At 38.8% G+C, this 26,118-nt stretch overlaps 4 protein-coding genes across 12 annotated transcripts; 2 read left to right on the forward strand and 2 right to left on the reverse strand.

Annotated features, from left to right (window-relative positions):
* Positions 1-219: 219 nt before the first annotated feature.
* On the reverse strand, positions 220-17,272 carry LOC107220731. Of its 4 annotated transcripts, none has more exons than XM_015659437.2 (11): positions 17,034-17,270; positions 9,508-11,220; positions 8,157-8,269; positions 6,724-6,864; positions 6,526-6,623; positions 6,219-6,402; positions 5,621-5,849; positions 3,570-3,820; positions 3,193-3,404; positions 2,879-3,067; positions 220-2,741 (listed from the first exon to the last, which is right to left on the reverse strand). In XM_015659437.2, the coding sequence occupies exons 2-10, from the start codon at positions 11,204-11,206 to the stop codon at positions 2,920-2,922; spliced, it is 3,075 nt and encodes a 1,024-aa protein (XP_015514923.1). In that variant the 5' UTR covers positions 11,207-11,220; positions 17,034-17,270; the 3' UTR covers positions 220-2,741; positions 2,879-2,919. The 4 variants fall into 4 exon arrangements, with proteins under 4 accessions (XP_015514923.1, XP_046596952.1, XP_046596953.1 ...); XM_046740996.1 differs by lacking the exon at positions 17,034-17,270 and adding an exon at positions 16,801-16,954; XM_046740997.1 differs by lacking the exon at positions 17,034-17,270 and adding an exon at positions 12,548-12,615.
* Positions 12,681-14,481, forward strand: LOC107220732. The gene has a single exon (XM_015659440.2). The coding sequence runs from the start codon at positions 12,916-12,918 to the stop codon at positions 13,495-13,497; it is 582 nt and encodes a 193-aa protein (XP_015514926.1). The 5' UTR covers positions 12,681-12,915; the 3' UTR covers positions 13,498-14,481.
* A 220-nt stretch (positions 17,273-17,492) lies between the features above and the next one.
* LOC107220736 (probable cytosolic iron-sulfur protein assembly protein Ciao1) lies at positions 17,493-24,344 on the forward strand. Of its 5 annotated transcripts, none has more exons than XM_046741025.1 (5): positions 17,493-17,591; positions 20,236-20,615; positions 20,704-20,812; positions 21,701-21,862; positions 23,602-24,344. In XM_046741025.1, the coding sequence occupies exons 2-5, from the start codon at positions 20,250-20,252 to the stop codon at positions 23,868-23,870; spliced, it is 906 nt and encodes a 301-aa protein (XP_046596981.1). In that variant the 5' UTR covers positions 17,493-17,591; positions 20,236-20,249; the 3' UTR covers positions 23,871-24,344. The 5 variants fall into 5 exon arrangements, with proteins under 5 accessions (XP_046596981.1, XP_015514933.1, XP_015514930.1 ...); XM_015659447.2 differs by lacking the exon at positions 17,493-17,591 and adding an exon at positions 17,598-17,742; XM_046741023.1 differs by lacking the exon at positions 17,493-17,591 and adding an exon at positions 17,750-17,897.
* On the reverse strand, positions 23,890-26,061 carry LOC107220737. 2 transcript variants are annotated; one of them, XM_046741030.1, is made up of 4 exons: positions 25,913-26,061; positions 25,296-25,441; positions 24,633-24,802; positions 23,890-24,536 (listed from the first exon to the last, which is right to left on the reverse strand). In XM_046741030.1, the coding sequence occupies exons 1-4, from the start codon at positions 26,059-26,061 to the stop codon at positions 24,420-24,422; spliced, it is 582 nt and encodes a 193-aa protein (XP_046596986.1). In that variant the 3' UTR covers positions 23,890-24,419. The 2 variants fall into 2 exon arrangements, with proteins under 2 accessions (XP_046596986.1, XP_015514934.1); XM_015659448.2 differs by having other exon boundaries at positions 25,642-25,944.
* Between the last annotated feature and the right edge of the window lie 57 nt (positions 26,062-26,118).

The following is a 26,118-nucleotide window of genomic DNA, read 5'->3' on the forward strand; positions in this document are numbered from 1 at the left end:
TTATTTATATTTTGATAAATCACGTATACAAACATTAAAAACGCCCTATAACCCCGTACCGTAACAAATAATAAATAAACTGGTTTGACTCTCCCTCTCCCACCCCGCCTCGCCCCTAAATTTGTTACGTAACTTCAATACGGCCCTTAAACAGATTGAACACACACGCAGGCATGCACACACATTCATCTAGCGGATTAAAATTTTGCAGCTATGATGTTGTCTTTTGCATCTCGTTGCACGTTTTATTTGATTACACATTAAAATACAATATTTACCACTATTTGGCATCAAGTTATTGGCTGTGTATAAAAACATTTAACGCTAGGATACAGTGTAACGGTATTTGGATTCGTTCTATCACATTTTGTCCCGTTCGGGAATGGCCCGTCTGTAGTACACAGAATACAGCGCACGTATCGTAACTATATATATGATTAATTAAATAATTGGGGACATTTTTCAGGGTGTCTTTTGCGTGTGTGCCAGAATTATTTGTAGAGTAAGAATTTTGCTCTTTTCCGACAACGGTACAGTGGAATTAAAATAGACCTGTGGGCATTGGGAATTCCACGAATCATCCCGACAATTTTTCTACACAAAAGAATTGATTTTACAGTAAGTGAATTGGACCAATTCCTGAGCGTGTCAATTTCATACTTTTTACTTAACTTTGCAAATTTGTCGCTCTCTCCTCAGTCGCCAACGATGTAAAATGTACATTTTTTAAATTTCGCCAATCCCACTGAAGAACTTGACTGTGTTTGATGTTACTGATTCATCTTTTAATGCAATGTAGATCGTTTCGGACATGGCTGCAAATATCAAGGTAACAACCGATTAAAACGAGGGCACAGCGGTCCCATGACACGACAACGACGACCCCGATCCGCGCTGCGAAACTTGGTACATTTCTTAAAAGAGGAACTTACATTTCGTACTGAAAATAAGTTTTGAAGAATTTACCTGAACAACGTTGAAATGCGTAACATACTTTTTGCGAGTCAACTTATCGGTGATCTTGTTTGTCTGACAGTGCAAACAAGGACAATTGAGTGTGTATGAAAGTGAATAGAGTTGTCAACATAAGGTCATATTTATGCCTAAATTTTCCCGTCATTTGTGATCTCGCAGGAAACGCTGACAGATTAGATTTCAGCTGTGAGGGAAAGCGCAAATGTCAATAACCGAACAATGTCCATTAAACCAAGGGCTTGTAAGGCTCTTGCAGGTTTTTCAGTGTTTGGTATGTACAACAATAAACTCTGCGATCGATATTAGTTTTTTGATTTCCGAAAGTCTACTAATAATTTGCAGAAATTCCCATCTGCATATCGTTCGCTGTAATATACAGGTATGCATGTATACATAGGTGTGTATTACGTCCGTTCATACGGTAAAATATCTTTGGTTTATCATACCTAATTACAATATTTGGAAAAAAAAATGGAGAAATGATCATATATCTAGGACACTTCGATTCAAAAATGTGAAAAAGTTCAATTGCTAGAACAGAAAATATTTTTCATCAACGCGTCTGCAGAGCACACGGTGATCAACAGTTTTCGATGCACCTTTGTTATACTGTGGATATTTGGTGAAATGTGCCCGTCCAGGATGGTTGAGATTATGAGCAGTAACCGCTGCAAGTCGATCCCTGGGTCGATGACGAGGGTCCGCTTTGTCACATATAGGTGGTTCACGGTACGTACAGGGTTACACGAATTATCTTAACTGAGATCTCAATAGTTTTCAGTACCCACGAAAATAAATTTACAATTCCAAACGTTTTGTTCTGAATCAGGGGGAAAATTAATGATTGGAATAGGAATGAATAAGAATGTTTTCGAATACGAATTTGAGTGGTCTGTAAAAAAATTTTTTATACGGTTTCAAAATGCAGCCGAACGTTGATTACCTAATAACAATTGATGAATGAGTGAATGTTATAATTGTGCTAATTCGTGTCAGCTAGGAACCAGGTGACATACAGCGGGTATCCGAGTTTCGTTATAACTCTATCGCTACCTTTCAATTTATGTGTTTCAAACGTTGGGTTCTTCAAAAAATGTGCTGCAACACAGTGTGATCATGAATTTGTGAAGCGTGTAAAGAGGAAATCAACTATTTTATGCGAGCACATATATACGTATAGTCAATGTTTAGACAAGGAATCTATAGATCAGGCGCTTTAACTAGGGCCGATTTTCACCACTGTCGTCAACTAGTTTGCCGCATGATTAGGCTGTGGCTAGCCGTAGCATTCATCGTATTTTTCACAGATCTGAACCATATTGATAACTGTAGTAAAGTGGATGTCGCATTTATTAATTATTATTAAATCCCTACTCATTCGGTAATCTCGAATGAAATTTGGTAAGTTATAATTTTAAATTTCTCGTATTTTCCGACTGACTAGCATGATTGATAAGTTCAGAAGTTTTATCGAGAATTTTTGGTTTTGAAAAATAAAGTGATTAATGATTTAGGTTAGATTTTTTGATTGAATATGTACACGCGTACAGGCGTTCATTAACGGACCAGAAGTTACGGAAAACTAAGAATCTTAAAGCAATTTTCCATATCGTTCTCAATAACGCATTAATGATAAGATTAGCCGAGAAAGAAAGTATAAGTGTTTCACACAAAATAGATATTATTTTTACAGCTAATTTTGCCCCTCAATGTTGCTTCCAACGACGTGTAGCCGGTAAATTCTTAAAGTGTCCGCAGGCTGGAGACTATTCAAAGAAAATCAAAGAATGTCAAGTTCATAGAATTTCACGTCAAACTCAGAATTTTTCTGTTAATTTACAGACAACAATCTTATGAAAAGTACTACAGAATGGATTGAACCCGCTTGAAAACAACAGATTACCTTGAGATTAGTAATTATTTTAGAACAATGTGTCCGTATCGTTAACTGTGACAACTTTGATTGACCATCATTTTTTTTTCACCAGTCATGTTAGGCAATGGATTCTCTGATTCACAGAGATGGCGTGCTGGCTGTTGAACCTTTTCCAATTCCCCAACAAGCAATTCCAACCTGCATTCCAGTTCAGACCTAAGCAGAGTAAGGGCAAAAAATTTACATTGACCACCATCGTGAAGGGTAGATTATACAGTCTGTGATAAGGAATTCCTAATCTATGATACAGAAATTAGTAGGTTTTAACAGAAAATGATTACTTTTCCTCCCTCAACTCTTGTATGCACGTATCATTATCCAGCTGTATAATTCGGAGAACTTTCAAAAGTTTAGTGACAAGATTGTCAACATCAATCACTTGATCGACAAGAGAAATAGCTGGACAATAATCTGTAAGAGGTCCTGGATTATCAGTGATGCCAGTCTCGGATTCGCTCAAGGATTCGCATTCATCATGTTCTTCAACTTCCACCTAATTCCACATTGATGCAAATCAAAACGTGACCAATAATTAATACTTAACATATATAACACTGTCAAGTATTTTATTATAAGGAATTGCAACGACTGTTTGCAATTTAATAATAAAAAAAAATCAATTGTCCAACCAATTTTACATAATTCTCTTACTATCTACCTTACGGCGATGCAGAATAGCCTGTGTGAGGTTTGAGAGGCTAGTGGATTCATCAGCAAATCGACCCTGTTTAGAACTCTCTTCAAGCCCATTTTCCGTGGAACCCAGTGTTCTGCGAAGCGAGTCGCTGCTCGATACCATATTGTGGGTGTAAGTATCTGGCAAAGGAACATCCTCCAAGACACTTTCCATCATTAGACATGGTTCTGTCTCGAAATCCAACAGGTCGGATGACGAGTCTAAGCTTATTTCTGTCAATAATGCAGAAAATTGGATATCAGCAGCAGCTATGACATGTGTAAGGAATAACTGTTTAGAGAAGGCATAATGTACAGTTGATGCGAAATCATTTTCACGTGGCAAGGTAGCTGTGGGTTACCTACACTATGTTATTGGTATACATTGGAAACAAAAATTGACAATTTCGGATGACCAGACACCATATACCTGAAAAGAGCTACTCAGACGATGAGACTGGTCATTAATCTACAGAGCATGCAGATTTTCCGGTCTGAGAAATACAATACACATGAGGCGTACCATGCCGTTTCAACCGATGTTGGACCGTCACCCATTTGATTTAAACATTGATTTTTTACATTTCAGTACGACTCTACCGAAGATACGACGTTTTTCAAATTTTTCAATGTATCCTTCAGTAAGAAATGGATTCTTTTCATTTTTGCATTCTTTGTAGTCTGGGCTCAATGTTCCTGAAATCTAGGGACCTACAGACCTTGTCACTCGATCATATACTGGCCTTCTGGCGGAGGATGATGTGTGATATTAACTAAAGCCGGTCAATAACCGAGGGGTGGTACAATAGGTCCTACCTGACAATGAATGCCGTGATATTAGGTATATCATAACAAATTAGATACCTATACAGTTGCACCTGTGAATGACTATTCCAGTGAAAGTATCAAGCTTACACTATTTGAAAATGCAATTTTCTTGAAAAAAAAGGAATATATTATATTCTGCCTCTAATAATGTAACTCTGAATTTTTTTTTAAAATAGGGATATTTTGCAGCCCAAGCATGAATTTTGAGATCTTGTCGGAAGCAGTGATTCTGGTCGCACCAAATATATGAGCATTTACAATTGTAAAAATTGATAAAATTCGGTGACATTGTTATGTTTGCAATCTTCACTTTGCAGGCTTTGTAGTCAGTTTGGAAGAAAAATTCTGGACTTGAAAAATCAGTAGTCTAGAAGTAATAACTGACAGAAAACTGTGATCAACTCCAGAACTTATAATTAATCGAGAACATTTTTATTACTTTACTTTCGATACACTGTGTTTTCTAAATTCCGTTGAAGCAGAGTATGACCTACGATTAGTGATAACTTTGCCATGTTCACCACAGTTGATACAAATGAGAATTTTGGATTCCTGGGATAGACTTCGCCGTGTCAAATCGTTCCAGGAATGATCTCGTATATTTATATTGTCACACCTAGGGTTGTCGGTTTTCTGGATTACTAATTTCCCGAACCTAGAATTTTTCCTCACAACTGACTGGAAGGTGTGGATTGCGTACGATTTAATAACCATTTCGTCAAATTTTGACAATCGTAAATGACTATATCTTCAGTGAGATGAGAATCACCACTTCTGACAAGGTGTTGAACTCGTTCTCAGCTGCAAAGAATTCATTGATGAAAAAAAAAATGTAAATTCTGTTATCAGTGGTGAAATATAAATTTATACTGTTTTGTAAAAAAAGGGCATTTTTAACAGTAGATAACTTTTGTTTTTCACACACAGCAAAATAGTAATTCCAAGGCACAACTTTATTGTCCTGCAAGTTTTTATGATACTCAGTCAAGATTGCCAGGTGCAATCTAGTTTTCGATGCAGGACCGTGCAAAGATCGAAAAGATGATGAAAGAAAAATACTTCTTGCTCTAGGATGATTTGATAGTGGATTCTCATTTTGAGTAATACTACAACATAAAACACAAAGTCCAAATCTAACGTGATTAGAATCAAACATTGGTTGAAACAGCTTGGAATGCCCCATATGCGTCTGGTAAAATCACTTACCCTTGTGCAATTGCTTCAAAGCGGGTTCAATAAATGCAGGTTTTCTATCCGCAGGTTTTCCAACAAACGGATGTGTTGCTGCATTTCTGATAGCACCAATAACCGCTGATACAAAGGAACCTCTCTTTGGACTTGGCGTGAACTCTTTGAGACTTTGCCTAGAGCTAACAGGGCTTGACTCGACACTGCTGTTACTACAACTGTATGCTTCGTTAATATATATGACATCCTGAAAATTAATCCATACGGTGTGGTTTCGTAAAATGCAACCTTGATTTACATCTAGCACATAAAAATCAGTTTTCGAATCACCTACTTGTTGCTTGTTGAGTTCTTGATGAAATTGCAAACAAATTGAGAAACTGCTGTGATATTTTTGTTACGTACCCAATGACTTTTTGGTTACAACTGATAATATTCAGAGATGGAAGCGGCATTATTTCGAACAAAGTGACTGGAAATATGCAAGAGTACAGAAAAGCTGCTGACGACTATGGGCGATCCAGAAGAAATGTAAGAATCGTGTTGTAAAATACTGTGCGTAGCATATGGCGTAATGTTACTCCATGTGAGTTTATTGTTTGTGATCAACCACTACCTCAAGATCCTTTTCAGAAATATTGTATGAAGTAACAAGTTGATCCACCAAAGCCTCCAGCCTCGTTCCCAATCCGGACAAGGCCACAGCCGCTCCGGATACCGCCGCTCCCTGACTCAAGAGCAAATCTCTGCTCCGTCTCTCCACAGCATTTAATTTTAGATTCATCAACAAGTTTTCTTGCCTGTCAAAAATTGTCAACAATTCAAATAAGACTGGAGGGATGGATAATGAAAGGGTTGAAACATATTAACAACAAAATGCATTCAACGTGTAGACTTTCATAGTTCAATGGTGATTTAAATACCTTCGTTGCTCGCTGATGCGTACCAGATGTTTACATTCTTCGATCTGCCTTCCTAGCTCAGAGTTGCTTCGTTTGACCAATTCGTCCTTCTTTTTTATCTAGACACGTAAAAAAATTTATCAACCATCACATTGTGAGCATTATAAATAAATTGCAAGGGTGACGAAGTTTAGTGATATATTAAACAAGATACAGCACCTCAGCTTCTGCATCTTTAAGCGCCTCAGCCAGTGTAGCCTTCTCTTCCTGAAGAAAATCTTGCATTTCTATCGATTCTGCTTCCAACTCTTGGTGCTGTTGCAGCAATGTTTTTTGCACAACCATGCTTTTTTCCAAATCCTTCGAAATTAATAAATAACATAACTAGAATATGATTGATGAAAACGAGATGCCCGGATGATGTTGAGGTTAGTATTGTTGGCGCAATGATGCATCTTAACGAAAAATAATTTTTTATACAACTTGAGGATTCTCTGAGACTTATTAAACCGTAATGAAGCATACCGTGCTCATTAGTGTGGTCGTTATTTGGAGTCAAAATTAATTTTACCCCTTCCGCCCCCCAAATCGGTTCGAAATACGTAAAAAGTAACACTGTAATTTTTTAAGATTTTTGAAAGAACACTTAACTCTTGACCTCAGGGGTTGAAGTTTTCCATTTAAAACACATGGGGTTTTCCTGCGTTTGGAGTCACTATTTTACTGTGGGCCTTAATATGTTTGTAAAATCCTAAAATTTTCAGAAATTAGTTTACAAGCATGCTGCTACATGGAAAAAATTTCCGAAACCCCTACCCTCAAAATGTTGTATAATATTACCATAATAATAATCATTGAAAAAAAATAAAAAAATTTTCCCAATTTTTTTCTTAATTATCTTCCTCGTTTTTTTTTTTTATAAATGTATTTAAAATAGAATAATTTTCTACACGAGTTACAAATTCTTAAGTATTGACTGCTTTGTTGCATCTGGATGATTTTTTCGATATTCGCTTACCCATTCGCGAGCAGTCCTTGTCCTTCTCGCTCGACCACGACGCAACGCCGGAGGCATTCGTATTGTTTTTTCGCCGGTTTTTACTCACGGTGCAATCTCATTATCTCATATTTTGTAAAAAAAAAACGAGGAAGCAAATTAATAAAAAAAAATTGAGAAAATTTTTTTTTGTTTTAATTATTATTATTATGATAATGTTATACAACATTTTGAGGGTAGGGGTTTCGGAAATTTTTTCCATGTAGCAACATGCTTGTAAACTAATTTCTGAAAATTTCAGGATATTACAAACATATTAAGGCCCACAGTAAAATAGTGACTCCAAACGCAGGTAAACCCCATGTTGTTTTAAATAGAAAACTTCAACCCGTGTGGTCAAGGGTTAAGCGTTCTTTTAAAAATCTTAAAAAATTACAGCATTACTTTTTACGTATTTCGAACCGATTTGGGGGGCAGAAGGGGTAAAATTAATTTTGACCCCAAATAACGACCACCCTAGTGCTCATACTTTGACAAGCCAACTTGTTCAAAACCATTCTAAAATTACAAGGTAATGATTTTTCTTCTGATGTTTTATTACGTCAATGTTACTAACTTAAACCGGATACTCGGGATATTCTTTGTACCTACTGACCCTATTCAACATACGGCAAAGGGATTGTAGGTCCTCGATCTCAATTTGCTGATTAGCGACGACTTGCCCGGATGATTGTATATGGGATTCCAGTTCCAGGAAGCTGTCCCCTTCTTAAATTGTACAACATAAATAGGTCATTATTATTGCCTTTGATATTGCATTAATGTATGGGGCAATGCGTTTCAACTTTTTGAGGCTGCTTCTCGCAACTAACGCTGTACTGCAACTATATTAGCATTTGACATTTCTCGTGCGATGCTTCTATATTCTATTATGAGGTATATACCACCAGAATATTAAGAGTTGTGTGAAAAATTATCAGAGTAAAGTATACATACATCCTGCGACCTACGGATACTCGATTACTTTTCATTACGCGATATCAAACTATAACTATCTGTTGTGTAAATATTATTCTTGGATATGAAGGTCATAAACAAAAAACACTATTTTTGTGTTAACGTTTCAGTCCGGATGGGGGGCCCTCCTCAGAACAATTTATATCAGAACATCTGTCATGAACAGAAAAATTTTTATAAAGTTATCACAAAATTATATGTGAAAGGTTTATGTGATAAGCAGGATTGTTTGTGCTCATATAAGAGGAATTACCTGATGATGAACTGGCACTTACAATTTACGAGGAAAAAGAACGAACTAGTAGTAGTAATGAATGCACGTTAGAATAATCGAATAAACTCAAAATGTTCATTTTTAAAAAACACACAACGACTGCAATGCGAAACTCCGTGAAAATATAAGTATCTGTCTAGTCGCCACTTAAACTCAGAATACATGTTTTACCTTCTTGATGATGGAAATAAAAAAAAAATTCTTATTGATACATTAAAATTTGCACATATTTTACTCAAATGATTCTTTTTCGTACGATGATTGCAGCCAGAAGCGTTAATGGCTTACGTCCAATTTCAGGAAACAATGTTCCCAAAACTTAAACAGATTTCTTGAAATACAAATACAAGATTAAGGGCCATGTTCATTGTTCACTTCAAGGAACAGCCATTGCAAAGTAAAACATTATCAAGCTCAGAAGAAACTGTGAGAAAATTTAAATAGCAATGGCACGTGAGCCTCTGTGATACGTATAGTTGATGGAAGACAATCTTTAATCGACGAACGTATGTACAGATCCCTGGATTGGTTCTGACACATTCAATGCCACCAATGTATTCTGCTGTCACTTATTCAACATGTAAACCACATGCCACCGGTGTCGCTTTGAACATGCCAGAAGCAATCTATGGTTCTGTACAATCAGCTTAGAACCAGACTTACCATAAACAAACGGATAAATAAAAATCATGAAAAATATCAAATAAACTGGTACCTGTATGTTCTGATTGAGGGGTACCGAGCATGGCCAAAACCCTCTGAGCGTTCCTATCCAGTTCTCGGCGAGCAAACGCGTGATCAGCTTTTTCCTCTTCCAATACCCGTCGGACTTGGGCAAGCTCTATCTTTAATTTCTCATTTTCTAGCTGAGAGGATGCAGCCACTTCTGTGACTCGTTCAACTTCGGTTTGCATCAATTTTGTGTCTTTCCAGGAGCCTTCGGTCTGACAACTTCTATCCGATCTATCCACTCTGGCAGGATCTGGCATAGTGGCGACAAGTCCGGCAAAGACATTGTCCATGTCTGCTCTGGTCAGGCCAGTCTGCACACTAATTTCGTGATAAATGCGCGTTTTCTCTGCGGGTTTTATCCTTGCGTAAGAAGGTAGAGATTTGTAAGGCGTTGCGTCTCTCATGGGAACCGATTTTTTACCATTCATTCTATTCAGGCTAGCATCTCTGCTACCTGATCGACTTCTAGCCGCTTTATCGTTTGACTTAGGAACTGCAAATTTACTTCTATTTCTTCTAGGCAACGTGGCATATGTATCCAACGCTTTGTTATCTAAACTAGTGGCGATTTTGTCCTTGCGAACGGTTTGAGGCTCCATGCACGTTGCGAAATTTGCCCGTGGAGTGCTCGGAAGTTTTTTACCTTCGTCCAAAGGAGTGGATCCGGGAGTTCGTCCCCTGCCACTAGATCCCCCTCTGGATCTGGTGCCCCGTCCTCTTTGTGCCAAATCTTTATTAATTTCTGTCGTCAGCGCTGATGGCAGGGATTCGGGGATCGCTCTTGTGCGAGTTCGATGAAAGCCAGGCGTAGCACTTGGTCGTTGTGTAGCAGCCTGACGACACGTGCCATTTATCGGAGTAATTTCCTTGGCTGTATCTTTAAGGGAGGAGTGTTTTGTTTCTTTCGAGCGACCTCTGTCCCTGGATCCCGGCTGGAGTTTTGACGGAACGGTTCGTGGTGCAACAACTCGTGTTTTAGACCTAGGAGAAGCCACTGCTGGATTAGTCGAGGCGCTGGGCTTGACACGGGATGGTTTTTGAGGCTCGGCAACACCGAGCTTCTTCTTATTTGTGGCTGACGCTATGACGGTTCGTTTTCCATTTGCCCTCGTACCTCTGGCAGATATGCTTCCAGCTATGGAGGAACTTTCGCTGCCACCTTCGCTGGTACCTTCTCCCCCGGTGTTAAGCCGCAAGTCGTCTGGGAGCGTGGCACAGGGATCTTCGTAGACAGAGCAGCAGCTAACGAGACTCGAATCACACGACGCTTCGTCCAATCCCCCACAGCTACTTCCATAGTCTACACTATTTCTACTACGAACTCTCAGTACTTCCGTCGCACATCCTTCGACTCCACTATCACTCCCATCTTTACTGTCTTTGCTCTCCCCTGGAAATTCTTTAACCTCGGTACCTGCAGTCATTGTCAGCGATTCCTCCCCGTCGCACGTCGAATCACGAACTACATGTATTACAGTGATATTGAGATCGCTGTTCATGGTTTCGTCAGCATCGTCGCCGTCACCCAACAGCATTGTATCTGTTGGAGATGCAAGGTCCTCAGGTACTCCAGAGTCTTGCCTGGCAACAGTTTGCGTGAAAGGAGCGACGAGGGCGTCAATTTCGTTAGACAGTTCCATTGTGATATTCCAATGAACCAATTGGATGTATCGTTTATGCATTGCACGACGTCATCCTGCCAACAAGAGTAATCATAATGGCAGGTAAGTATATACATTTTGTGTAGTTTTGTGATCAGTATTTCACAATGACAACTATACGCGGTTGGCTGACAGTGCAGCATTAGCGAATACTCTGGATGAAATATGATCGTGATATTTTTCGCGTTTGAGTGTCAGTGTTGAATTATTGTGACTACGATCATGCTGCTGCAGTAATTCTCGAAGGTCGCAAACGCAAATACCTATAGGTATATGCCAACGTGATACGTTCCTATACAAGTGGCAATCATCGATTACCCGCAGTTGGTACAAAATACGGCCGTATTATCGCGTCTAAATGGAATTGGACATGAATTCACAAATATACCGTAGGTCATATGAGGAAACGATGAGGGACGTCTCAATGCAGAATTACCGCTATCTCAACAATAATTGCTCGATATCACACACGCGGAGACGTCGGGTTCGCTGCCACGGAAACTTTTCCCCTCTAGAAAAACTATAGTGGAACAGTAGAAGGGAAAACTATAATATATCTATACGATTCGATGCGCACTATTAGCGGGTCAATGCCTTGATGAGTAAAGCCATTATTACGCACGGCTACTTCTGTGTATGTACAGTAAATCCCAGTGTACTATTCTGGTTTTTCCTGAAAATTGTGCGCACCATTTGTGGAGAAGCGAAAAGTAAGGTACTGCAACACAGAGTTATCTGAGCAAATTAAAAAAAATGGTGTCATCAATTATACAAATTATAATATATATGTCTGAAAGACGATAGTTACGTGTAAATAGGTATGTATACAAACGTATAATGTCTGTAGGTGACGAACACTTGTCCAACTGACACACCGATTTAAATCCGTCGCCCGCATAACTGCTTCTCTCTCGCTGAAGGACTATTATGCGTTCAGCGACGGATAAATGACATTGCGAATATAGATCACTGATATTGTATAACTATTATTATACATATATCAGTGAGATAGATCATCGATGCAGGTATGTGCAGGTTGTTTTTTCTATATACTCATAGCCATCGCAAGGGCCCTTAGGTAAATTGAAATTTTCAATTTCACACTGAAAAGATTGGGCGTGACTCGTCTTGATGCACTGATCGTGAAGTATGGGGGAATTAACACGACATTCTTATAGGTGCCAAATTATATTCTATATGACGTCGGCACTTCTCGTAATAACGTACGGTGCAACTGAACCGAATAGACGAACCATGTGTACCTATTATACGTGGCTGTACATACGCGACAAAGTAATTACATAGCTACCTGCTCGTCGACACTCGGCCATCGCTGTTATACATAATCTTTGTGTTACTAACTTGTTTACCACATTCAAGCACAGAGTTAGCCCGGGGAATAACCAGCCTGATTCTTCGTATTCACTCGTAGACATCTGACCTCCGACAATCGGCCGTTCCAGGCGATATAGTCGCACGCCACGCAGAGATTTAAAACTATTGGTAAACGAGCCGTGTAACTGTGCACGTCGAGTAAACAACTATCGATATCGCCAATCTGTGAGGTAGGCAGACGCACGCTTGCATATACATGCGATGTAAATATAACGTTGGTAGATGACAGCGTGGTCCAAGTATTACCGAAGGAGAAAAATATACGCAACTGGCAATAAACGAATGCCGAGGACGAGAAATTGAAGAAGATTGTGATAATATAAAGCTGCTCGACAATGACGATTACGACTGATACGAAAATGACGATGGAAAAAGCGAAAGAGTTGAAAGGTGACGGTCTCAGGGTCAAGCTGGAATCCAATGACTTTAAATTAAACATACGCGGCGATGGATGTCAGGTGACGGTGGCCAAAAATTGCGGTAGTATCCGCATTGTCGGTGACGGTTGTTCGGTGAAAGTGAATTTCAACGACGGTGCAATAAAATACGAAGGCGACGGCGGACGGATATTTCTTGGAACGGGCTCGAATATGGAGTCGGTAAGCTACGTAGGCAACGGCGGTAGAATAATTAGTGGCAACAGAGGAAACAACAGGAGAAAAGAGAAGTTGGTAGAAGCAGATGTAGGCGGCGGGAAGAGCGATGGTAAAGGGTGTGCCCTATCGCACACAGATACGGAGCTGGAGAACACAAGCAACGAGAAGAAAGAGAGAAATGGCAAAACGTTTTCGAATGCTCAGGAAAAAAGGTGGGAAAGATATTCTCGACAGTGCATGAAGAACTCGGTGGCAAAAACTTTCACCACTAATCAGAAAATCCCCGTAATTGTTAACGAGAACTTCGTTTATAGACATTGATCATTTTTCAAAGCTCCAAATCCTCCTCCCCGGCGTTGGCTGTCAAGTCTTCTAAAATGCAGGTTTAGGAAGTTTTAGGGTCGCAAATTTTTAGCAGAGTCTTACGTACACTACGGGTAAAGCTGAAAGGGTGGGTGAAGCTTTGTTGAGAAAACGTTGGGTGATCGAGTTTACGGACTGGTTAACACGGCTCGGGCAAAAATCTATCTGCCAGTACCACAATATCATCGATGAGTCAGCCGCGCAAACTAACGATAAATATTAAAAGGTATAATAGTACGATAAATACACCAGTGAATCAACGCTTGAGAAAACCACCGGTAAATGAACAACTGTGTTAAAATCACTATGTATAGCAATCACACCACTCACTGCCTCGAAGCCGAGTATATCATATTCGCGCGCGCGCGTGTGTGTGTGTGTGTCAATGTAGCATTTTTTTTTCCTTTATTAATAAACAATAATACATATTTCATATCAAGAAGAAAAAGAAGAAAAAGGAGAATGACGAAGTATCATAGGTGTAGATATTTGTGTCTCGAACTGCTGGTGATTATTTGATAGATTAAGAAATTGAAAAGAAGACCGATCCTTCAATTCTGAGTGTGAGGGTATTTATGTAATACTAAAGTCCATGAAATTCGGCATACCTACACATAATTTATACCCATGAATGCCAAAGTTGAGGCCAATTTGAAAGAAACCAAATGTGTCTGAGCTCGATAAGTGCTGGTTACTATAGTTAGTTAATATTCTGCGTACAAATTTAATTTTTATAGATGTTTGTAATTGCACACATACTTATTATCCGACATTGAACGCGACTTTGCCTTCGTGACGAGTCAAGACGAGGATACAAACGTGACGCAGGCGAGATGACGAATCGTTAATTTATACCTATGCTTGCAGAGAAGATCGGTGAATTTGTACTCGCATTCCCAAAAGGTCGTATAGTTTTAAATAAAGTGTAATTTTTAAGCAGAACTTGATGGCTTCAACTATGGTTTTTGACATCGTTTATTTGCATTTAATTGATATATGATACAGTCAAGTGTATTACAACATCTGTAGAGTAAAAACCTGAATTACCAATAGCATGTTTTACGGATAAAGTAAGATTACTACGCATTGTCTATGCACTGACTTTTACTTTGCACATGACAGATTGAGATATAAGTCCCTTTTTGATTACACACGAGTCCTTGTGCGAGAAAAAACAGGCGATAGAGATTTGGTCCTAATTGCGTCAATAGCTGCATTTCTACCACGTGGTGCTAGCTTACTATACGACAGTAATTTCGTAATAAGCATGCGAATCAAACCATAAAACATACAGCGTCAAAAATTTCGTCGCCCATTCTGTTTATTGGTTGATTAATTGAACAAAAAATGTCGAGAAGATTCATCTTGGCCGTGGAATAATTATCGAAACGCCTAAACCTATCTTCCGGGGCAAGTAACTGCATACGTAATCGTGTTATGGAACAATGCTCGTGCTGGCCGTAGCGGATTCCAATCGCAAAGGGCACTTGAAAATATTAAGAGGATCTAATTTTCTTTCTCCGACTGGCAGTGAAAGAATCGTACGGTGTACCAAGATGTGTAGAATAGTAAAAAAAAAAAGTCAAATCATATCAAAAAAGGTCCACGTGTACAATTTCTAATAAATAATTATAGAGTAAGAAGTAATTCTGCCACCTTAGTCGAACGCGTAGAAAATTGAAAATTGAAACAGAATTTCGCAAAGTAAACGAGGGATGGAGCGCAACTACAATCATATTAACAAGAAATCGGGTAGATAAATATAACCTGTACACATAGGTATGTGGCACCGGCAGGCCCCACCTCTCGTCTCGGACTGTAGCAGACGAGCGTGCGACATTCTTCTGGAGAGCATTTACCAGTTAAAATGACCTGCACACCCAAATCAAATCGTACTATTCCGCCTCGATTAGCGGATCATTAATGAGGTTGGCCACACTAGCAACTAACCAATTGTAGCCGCGCATCGAGGAGATGCGGCGTGTGCTGTTCGAGAGGCGTAAGTTAGACGCTGCTAGTGCTGCCAACCTTATTTCCGACCCGACTTTACTCAAGTGTGTGCATGGCGCATGTTGTACGGTATACTTGTATGGCTTCATTCGGCGTAAAATATATTTATATTGCCGTACAACAGATGTTAACAGGGTTTCAAACCCTAATGACGAAAGTGGTATAGATAAAAATGAAACAAACCTCTTACCCTTATCGCACAAGAAACAGAACCACACTAACAATAAATATACACAACACAAACGTGTGTACACATGCATATGCGTAGGTGGCGGAACCGAGCAGAAGGGAGAAATATTGGCCTCCTAATCATACCATATGATAACGTATAAATTTATACGCTTGCGCAGACTCAACTTTCCTGATGGTGTGAATAATAATACGCACGTGGCGTCGGTTGGACGTCAAAGCAATTCGTCGAACAAAAATGATCTATAATCCGTGTAAGAAGGAACAGGAACGATCTGCAGGGGACCATAGGCATGTACACGGTTCATATAATTATATAACCATGCCGTCAAGTTTAATAAGACTTGCCAGTCTGAGGCTTGCCTCGACCCTACACTGCGGTTTTGTTTGGCGAATATGTCATCTATTCGATATAAACAACGAAGAACTCGTACCGCTGTGCGGCTTTCAGTTGGGACCGAATCACAAAGAATCGAAAAATTCATTCCAACAAAGTCCACCAATGACTTCCCTATTACAACACATACCTTATATTTAATTAAAATACTTTTAATTCGGTTTATAAAACTCTTATCTGTGTCACGCAGATTTGTGAATGATAGCTGTGCAACAGACCACTCGTCCGTATAGGCATGTATATGCCATACGTGTGCGTATTATATGGTATGTCACGGAACGCTATGGAGATGAACAGCGTCATTCACGCACGCACGCACACCTTCGCAGACTGCGCAGCCCCAGGGGCGACCAAACTGGCGACTTGCGACTTGCGATAACATTCTTTGGAATCACGGATTTGACATATTCACTTGCCGATTCGTGTACATCACAACTGTTAACAATGTTTTCATATAAACTCGTTAAGAAACATTGCCATACTACTGTCTTCTTTGACAAGGGATATGAAACGATTTTTTTATTTAGCAGTTATGATTACACTTGACGCGACAAGGAACAATAATGGACAACTGTGGTAGTAGTACGTACGTACGAGAAACATTGGCACTTTGATTCGAAGGTAAATATTTATATATTAATATACGGAGGATAAAGATAACTTACTGACAGTGACCGATGAAAATCCAGTTCATCAATTTCAGAAAACAAAAGGATCAGAATGGATCTGAATATACCCGAAATGATGAAAATCGCGCGACACTTGTGCATCCACGGATGCTACATTCTTACTCATATGCATACGTACATACATTGTATGTTATACACATGTATAACGTCACATAGCAGAAATATTGTATGTACATACGATCGATCGGCTTCGCAAAATTCTTTCTTACCTTAATTAATAGCGACTACCCGTCCGCGATGCGATTAACGTACAATGCAACTCCAGCGATTTTCCATGTTAGATTAAGCGCAATTGCAAATCGAAGCACGACACGAACACATTTCAGAAAATAAAAAATTCGAACTCAGACAATTCTCCGGATCCTTGCTAACGTGAATATTCCCGTAAGTACACCGACCGCCGTACCGTATGAAACGCAAATTACGCCCGACTCGGCACAACCAGCGACGTCTACTGGACAAAAAATTGCGTCAAATCCGCCCGGTGAACAATTGGTAAATAGAGGACTAGCGCCCTCTGACAGGGGATAGGCTTTTCGAGTTGGCGTTGATGACGTCGAAGGCACGTCGGTAACCGATCCGGACTTAACATCGCGGAAGTGGTATCCATCTCTTTCTTGCCTGCAGGAACATAGGAGCCTTGAAAGTCACATGGAGCTCTACGTTTGTTCCTTTTATCGGGCGTGCCATTGGCAGCACAGGAATTGTGATCTGGCTATGCTGCACATACCACTGTACCATACTAGCTAACGATCTGTTTGGCGATGGTAAACACAGTTCGACATGTCCTTACCACAGTCAATTAGTTTCAGAAAGCGATAGTCTTTTCATCTACATTTCTGTATGTATGTACAATACATACGTACATGCATACGTACAACGCGGATAGTGATCGCCAGATTGATTGAGTTGACTTGAGTATGTATTTTAAGCAAGGTCATAGTTTTAAGTAATGTAAATAGTTGAATTCTGACAAACACAAGAATTGCAAATCGTCCTCGTTATCGCCGTCGCAATACACTCCTCTTTGAAATAATCGTTGCGATTGATAAAATATCATTCTAGCATCATAGGTTCGTCTGGAAAAATAAACCTAACCCAAGTCCGATCCCCGATCCTAATCTGAACCTTTGAATTTTTCAATTATTTTTCGCTTCGTTTATTTGCAACTACAGCGTGAACCTACACGAAACACTCTAAATGTACCTAATGTTCTCTTCTTTCAAATTTTTCGGAAAAAATTAGAGTAACCACAACAAGTTTTCGAGACACGCCGATTTCCATGCGAACAGAATTTTTCGCGTACACAATCGCTGAAAGTGATAAACACCGGCAGCATAATTCGTACCTCTTGTGTGTGTGTGATTTTCGATTGTTACAGAATGCGATCTTTTATCAAAACTCTGGCTAGGATATAACAGAGCCTGCACATAATCTTACCCGTTGCACTCGATTTGAGGCTGCCTTGAATTATCGTTCGGACACTTCAAGTTTATGCAACCAATTCTGGACAATTAAACATTTAATGTGTCTGAAGTGTATCGTGAAAGTTCACTATGTAGTGCGAATTGACATTTCGATTAATTTTCATTGATTTTTTAACCATTTAATCGATATTTCATTCAAGAGGCGTTACGTTCTGAATTTTATTTTATATCAACTCTAACATTTGTTCTGACGAGCAAAACTTCCCTTCGTTAACAGACATGATGATGCGTATGTTGCAACCAGAAATGTGTTCTTTTCCCTATTGTTTATGGTGCCCTGTATCGTTTGCCCAATATTAGGCTCTCGGGCTATCTATGAACCATCATTATTGTAAATATCAAATGATTATTAGAATGTCAATCCCTTGTGCAGTTTTGTGTAACTGGAATATTAGTGGGACAGACTCGGTACTATCCTGCTTAGGCACATTTAGAATTGGGTCGTCCTGTTTCAGGTAGCGATGGGTTCGTTGGAACTGAAACAGAGTTTATCAGGTCATAAAGGAAGAGTGTGGAATGTATGTTGGCACCCAAAAGGCAATAGCTTAGCTTCTTGTGGCGAGGATAGGACAATAAGAATTTGGGCGAATGAGAGTTCAAAGTGGGTAGTCAAAACTATCTTGGCTGAAGGCCACCAGAGAACGGTTAGGGAAGTTTCATGGTCTCCGTGTGGAAATTATATCGCATCTGCCAGTTTTGACGCTACAACGGCTATTTGGGATAAAAAGGCTGGTCAATTCGAGTGCAACGTAACATTAGAAGGACACGAGCATGAAGTCAAGAGTGTCAGCTGGTCACGGAGCGGACAATTATTATCCACGTGTAGTCGAGATAAATCTGTATGGATTTGGGAAGCTGCCGATGATGAATACGAATGTGCTTCTGTAATATCATGCCATGCCCAAGATGTAAAAAAGGTGAATTCATATCGCATTGCTTGCTAATGGCGGTATTTCTTCTTAATTAATGGCAACTCTGATGATTGCAGGTAAAATGGCATCCGCACGAGGATACCCTGGCCTCAGCTAGCTATGACGATACTGTGAGAATTTTCAAGGAAGACGCGTACAGCGACTGGGTCTGCACGGCAACTCTGAATTCCCACACATCTACAGTTTGGAGCCTGTCTTTCGATAGCACAGGAAACCGTTTGGCAACCTGCAGCGATGACAAGACAGTGAAAATATGGCAGGAATACAAACCTGGTAATGAGGCTGGTATATCAACAGAAAACAACGAATCTGTTTGGAAGTGTTGCTGCACTTTGTCAGGCTACCATAGTCGGCCGATATACGATATTGACTGGTGCAAATTAACAGGGCTTATTGCCACAGCATGTGGCGACGATATCATCAGAATATTTCGCGAGGACACTGATTCAAATCCAAATCAACCCTCCTTTAGTATGGTTTGTACTACAGATGATGCACATACACAGGACGTCAACTCTGTACAATGGAATCCTGTTGTTCCTGGACAACTTGCATCGGCAAGCGACGACGGGCTTGTCAAAATTTGGCTGTACAGTGAATAAGAGGCTTACATCATTCAATCACTGATGTTGCAGCTCAAATGGGAGTCAAGCACAGCTGCTGTCTTCCCTGCTTCAGCACTCACTTATTAGTAATCGGTTTTTTCCAAATTAAATGTACACATATCCTGTTAACCCTAACAATAAATAATTTGTAAATATAAAACTACTACTGTTGTTGGCTTCATTTTTTTTCCCCACCCACAATATATGAAATGTAAACGCATGATAAAAATGTTGATACTGGAAATTTTCTTCATTCGTTCTACAAATCATGTTACGAATGACATTTCTGCATTTCTCTTTCATCAACGAAAATTACAAATCATTCGCTTCTTGAACACATATGCATTCTGTGTAATAATTAAACCTCTTCGTATATCTCTGTTGCAGATAAACAACTATAAATGCACATTCATTCAACGGTTGTATCGAGACTTCTATTCAGAACTCACGGTCTGTATAAGCTTCTCAAATACCATCACGTAACATCTAGAATGGGAGATCTGGACTCTACTAGGGAGGGACTAGCGCTAAGCCAAGTCTTGGATGCTATTCACTCGTTTGCCCCGATCGAGCTAGCGGCTTCCTGGGATAACGTTGGCCTGCTCATTGAACCAACAAAATCGAAGTTAATTACGCACACACTCATCACCAATGATCTTACCGAGGATGTAATGCAAGAGGCTATTGATTTAAATGCAGATCTAATTATTTCATATCATCCACCGATATTCAGTCCTCTGAAGTCAATTACAACTCGTACATGGAAGGTAATATTTGGCAAGAAACTAGTGTATTGAATTTATACAAAACTCACATGACTTATTAATATACTTTCTTTGATTGACAAATAACTAGGAACGCATCGCTAGCACCTGTATAGAGAATAAAATTGCCCTGTACTCTCCCCATACGAGCTTTGATTCAGTGAAGGGAGGATTGAATGATTGGTTGGCAGGAGCCTTTGGTAGGCAGATACATAATATATATATGTATTAAAAATTGAAGCTCATGATGGGAGGTTCTCTGGTATTGAATGACTGGCCATTCTATTAAAATATCCAAAATCAATAGTTTGGATGATGCCTATACATACCTAGATAGGATGCTGCTTCCCTTTCAGATAGCCCTTCCATATGCATTAATGTGGTTCTTAAACTAGGCTTTATAAAATTTTGACAGGCCACTAAATCAGTTTCAAATTAATCGATGAAATTCTCTACTAGACTACAGTGGTCGTCTCAATCCTAAAGCCTCGCGTTAGGCGTGTGAATTTCGCCATTCAATATACGTACGCTTTCACTTCACTTTTACTATAGGTATATTTTATTAAAAATTTATAACTGAGGAGCTAGTAATCACTGATGTTATTATTTTGTAGGATTATTAATATCGCCCATGGGGCAGTCTCTGTCAGTTGTAGACAATCTGAATTTAACTTTTTTTAATTTCTCAGTAGCGTACAGCTAACATAGAATGAGCCATAGGCGATGTTAATATTTTTACCAAATGGTAGCAACAGTGCTCACGAAATTCTCACAGTTACAGATTCTTTTGGAAAATAGTTAGACTCACGATAAAATATATAGTGAAAGTGAAGTAATAATGCATAAATTTTAAAGGCAAATTTCACCGTCTTTGCGCGTAGGTTTAGGATTAGGATAGAGTGCTGTGCTTTGAGGGTGAATTTCAGATTTTGTGGGCAGTTGGGTTAAAGTTCGACGAAATTTATTTTAACATTCACTCTGATATGTATGCATCAAATTTCTGTACTTGGATCTTCAAAGTGACTGAATATATAAGTAAGTCAATATCTTTGTCAAAACACTAACGGATTGCGAACAATAAATTGCAGATTTAGAAACATGCAAACCGATTGAAGCTGGTGTCAATCCTGAAAACGGTTTCGGCCGCCTATGCACGTTAAAAGTCCCAGTGTCTACAGCCGACGCAGTGACAATTGTTAAACAACGAACAAATTTACCACACGTCCGACTTGCTCGTGCCAGACGTCAAGGTAAGAAGAATATCATGTCACTATATTTATTGTATTCGGGTGGTCGTGTATTTAGGGGTCGGAAAAATTTTCATTACGATGTCCCCCAAATCTGATCTAAAATATTTTTAACAAAATCTGTATAAAGTTTCAAGCCTGTACATCAATGGGATCACTTGCCTCCACAAGCACATGAAAAGAAATTCCGGCGAAGAACTTTTTTTTTTTTTGTCATACACGAATTGTGAAAGTATAAACAAGTCAGACATTCTTACCGGTGTTTCTTAAATAATAGGATATTGAACAGAAAAAAAACAAGTTGATATAATATAAACATTACAACCAAATTTTTTTTTTATGGCCTGCTTTGTTTTTCGACCCGCAAGTAAGGACCACCCAAGTATTGTACTTACGTACATGAATTTCTGCAACCTTATACGGCAAATAAAACTTACATTATTAATACGTAACCAATTAAAGTTATGTAGTCTCTGAAATCCATCGAATGGGAGGTTCACAAAATTTCAATAGGTCCAAGTAATTTTTCTAAATAATATAAAACTAGCTGTAAAGCTCGCTCGGGGTCAGTTTGCCTTGTATAGCTGATTTTTGTACTCGTTCGCTCGCTGCGCTCGCTCACTCCATTGGATAAGATCTACTGTTGACGGTTTACCATATATTCGTAAAATAGTGAAATTTAACTGACTACTTGACAGTTGTATTCGTATACATCGTAATATGTAAAGTATATATAATAGTCTACCTGGTGAATCTGCATGTCTAGATAATGACGTTGTAAATAGATATTCAATTTTAAGAAAATATATCATTACAATATATATTGTCATATAGGTATATATGACTACATAATTAGCGTTATGCTGGTGCTCTTGCTAGGATCGTTAAATAGATTGGGTGAGCGTTTTCAGTAGGTCTTTGAATATTTGGATGATACAATGTCTTAATATCTTTGAGAACCTATAAATGCACGAAAAAATGTACATATACCTCGAATCACCTCAGTCTGTACGTCCTTAGAATAAAACAGGTGTGTCGTTTGAAATTTTGCAACTTATTAACATAAACGATGACATTGCAGTACTCTACAAAGGGATACGATGAATGTGATTATCCGCATTTATTTATTAATACACATGATTAATTTACTAAGACAAGATAAGTTCTGACACCTGGAGCCCAGGAACTACAGAGCTCTAGTCGTAAAAGTTGAAATTCACCAGGTATAAAACCTGGAGCCCCGGAACTATGGAGCGCTAGTTCTGGAAATTAAAATTCACCAGGTAGAGGACCTGAAGCGCAGTACCTAGGAGATAGAGGACCCAATGCTCGAAGTTCGCGGAGCGCGATTTTCGTTCGTCCTCTCTAGTGCACATTTATTTCCGGACTAAGGAAGTCTACTGACTGATTATCGTGTTCAAATAATATAGAAGAAAAAAAACTTTTAGTGACGTCAAAATGTAATTTCTGAACATCCGAAATTTAGGTTTCAAACTTTAATACTATGTGTGATGTGAATCATTCTGCGAGAATAATTCACAGTGTGACATGCCATAATTTAAATAACTTGTCACATATTGTCTTGCTGTCATTAGTACTTCAATTGAAATATATAAAAGTCTATGTTCGACTGGCATATCATACAGACGTTTTTGTATGGTAGTAATCGTTTTTAATGATTCACAGTATCTACCATAAGTTTGTTGTCGCTAATTAATTCCTTACTCGGTTCATTTTTACAGATGACATGATTACTTCGATAGCGGTCTGTGCGGGCTCTGGTTCATCTGTTTTAAAAGGTGTGAGGGCAGACCTCTACATTACAGGCGAGATGTTACACCATGATATTTTGGATGCCATTCATCTTGGAGCTAATGTTATACTCACCAATCATTCAGATTCAGAACGAGGCTTCCTGAAATTATTTGCTATAAAATTACGCCAGCTTCTAGGTGAATCTGTCAAAGTGAGCCTATCACTCTTGGACACCGATCCCTTGAAAACAGTATGAATAAAATAACATATCCCTGTGACAAGCATTCAATGATTTGTATTTGGCTCTAAAACATACAGTTTGATTAGTTAGACTTAACTGAATTCAAGCCTCGTGGTATCTATTGATTTTTCCCTTGTAGGGGTCCTTTAGAATGTTATTCGTTATTGCACGAACAGCAACTTTTCGGTTGTTTCCAGTTGTTGTTCTTTGTGTAACAATAAATCAGAGTCACAGAAAATACTGTTTAACTCTAATTATCCTCTGCAGCCCATCAGGATAAAATCAGGTTGAGAGGTGAAATGAATTCACCTTTATTTTTTAAATCAGCTTGACAGATTTTCTACTTCAGGCATCAATGCAGTTGTTCGTGAAAGCTGGTTGCTCTATGATGTCCTAGATGTTTTCTTTGAATTCTTCAGAGCACAATTAATAGAAAACGTATCCTGCTAATTCATGGAATATTCAGCGCATACATTTGTTCCATTGCTTTAAAAAAAAAAAATTAGAGTGCCAAAATGCTCGAAACAAAAAAAAAAAAAAAAGATATGGCTGGATGTATTTACTTCATTTGAATTCTTTCATAATCGGTGTGATTGTCATTAGAGCATCTTTCATTTCCGTTTTCTTCTCATAGTTTTTCAGGCTCGTCCACATCTTTTCCAATTTTTTCCGCTGATATCTCTACATCACAATAAAGTGCATGCACATTAGCACATTAAGGACAAATTATAATTACGAACCTTTATGAAATTATCGATTTAAGGTAACAAAACTTACTTGGATAAATTGAAAGCAGTGCTTCATTGTAGCCCCAACATAAATAATGTCAAGGGAAGCAATTCTACTGTCAATTTCACTGACAGCACGGACCGAATCAATGACAAGTCTGTGTGGTCCATGTCGAATTTTAATTAACGCAATCCTTGTATGGTGATTGAAATATTTAGCTAAATAAACAAAACACAATTTTATGATAACCGATCAACTGGTTTTTATAGTTAGTCTTTACCAAGCATTATAATATCACTCATTGTAACGATTATTGGAGCCTAAACATCACTAATGTGAAAATCCCATAGTCATCACAAATTTACGTGCAATCTCGAATACAAATACCTAGTAAACAGTTTTGTTTTACACGAAAATAATGCCAAGAAATGTATTCCTGTAATAGAATTCCTACTTGAAACAGGAAAGTTGCTGGGCATTTTAGTCAGGTATTGCATGTAGAATTGTGCTGACTGCGGCATTTTCATGTCAGTGCTACTTGGACTCTGATAATTGTCAAGAGTGTGACATTTTATTCGGTTGGTATAGACTGACTATAAGCATTCTATTTGGAACACCAATTTTGATCCTTATTGCAACATTATTCTGAGTACATTGAGGCATACAGCTTGAGTTATATAGTAAGCTAACAAATTAAATTAGTCTCGTTACCATTAAAGCCAGATTTTATGGCAGAAAGTCCAAAATCGCCATACATAAGTTCAACTTTTTGCTGTATTGCATGATGAAGAACAGTCGGTTTCAGTATCAAACATTTGTCAGATTTGTCACCTGGATTCACACGTACAGTCACATACCTAAAGAAAAGAACCGTTGAAAATTGTACAAATGCTCAACGGGACGGTTCAATGATGGATGCAATCAGAGGAAACTCTCGTTCTAAAAACCTAACCTCTGCTTGAGTAAGAACACTGGAGATTCTAAAATTTGAAAGTTGCTTCACACTTTTCGACATCTGACTTTTGTTTCTCAAAAGGAATTAAAGTTCACTTTGTACCTGTTCTTGAAACGAACCATTGTTGCGGGTTAAATTTTATGACGCTGTTGCGCACCACGAAATTGATACGCTCTAACGCAGAGAGAAACCTCTCTGACGTCCAGGTTAGGTCGTTAGGTGAAGTAGCTGTGATCCTCTGAAAGCTATGATCTAATTCACCACCACGGGGTAACCATGAGCACAGCTACCATGAGTGTCAGATCCCCACGTAGATACTCGCCGGTGGACATACACAAATTATGCGTGCCGTAAAATCCTTGTTTATACATACTCGGGGCAAAACACGACTGTACAAGTTGAAGCAATCCTCCCTGATTTAATCTGTTGATTCAACACGCAAGCATGCACGAAAGATTGACGTGTGTCTGTCAGGTTCTCGCGTTTACACGTAATTCCATGCGGAGTTACGTTCATATGCATATGTTTACGGAAATATAGTAGAATATTTAATAATATGTGATGAATAACAAAAGACTG

Source organism: Neodiprion lecontei, chromosome 5, assembly GCF_021901455.1.
Source record: "Neodiprion lecontei isolate iyNeoLeco1 chromosome 5, iyNeoLeco1.1, whole genome shotgun sequence".
Lineage (NCBI taxonomy): Eukaryota > Metazoa > Arthropoda > Insecta > Hymenoptera > Diprionidae > Neodiprion > Neodiprion lecontei.

Bases quoted from the DNA above. Each gene is read 5' to 3' on its own strand.
- LOC107220731 (XM_015659437.2), bottom strand. From the start codon at position 11,206: ATGCATAAACGATACATCCAATTGGTTCATTGGAATATCACAATGGAA. The intron at 6,865-8,156 runs GTCAGTAGGTAC...TTAATTTCGAAG, and splicing joins TTTGCCGTATGTTGAATAGG to GATTTGGAAAAAAGCATGGT. The intron at 3,821-5,620 runs GTAAGTGATTTT...CATTATTGACAG, and splicing joins TTTGAAGCAATTGCACAAGG to AAATAAGCTTAGACTCGTCA.
- LOC107220732 (XM_015659440.2), top strand. From the start codon at position 12,916: ATGACGATTACGACTGATACGAAAATGACGATGGAAAAAGCGAAAGAG.
- LOC107220736 (XM_015659444.2), top strand. From the start codon at position 18,773: ATGGGTTCGTTGGAACTGAAACAGAGTTTATCAGGTCATAAAGGAAGA. The intron at 19,229-19,299 runs GTGAATTCATAT...TGATGATTGCAG, and splicing joins ATGCCCAAGATGTAAAAAAG to GTAAAATGGCATCCGCACGA.
- LOC107220737 (XM_046741030.1), bottom strand. From the start codon at position 26,061: ATGCATATGAACGTAACTCCGCATGGAATTACGTGTAAACGCGAGAAC. The intron at 25,442-25,912 runs GTATGTATAAAC...TCTTTTCTTTAG, and splicing joins ACAGTCGTGTTTTGCCCCGA to GTATGTGACTGTACGTGTGA. The intron at 24,803-25,295 runs GTAACGAGACTA...TTGTTTATTTAG, and splicing joins CATAAAATCTGGCTTTAATG to CTAAATATTTCAATCACCAT.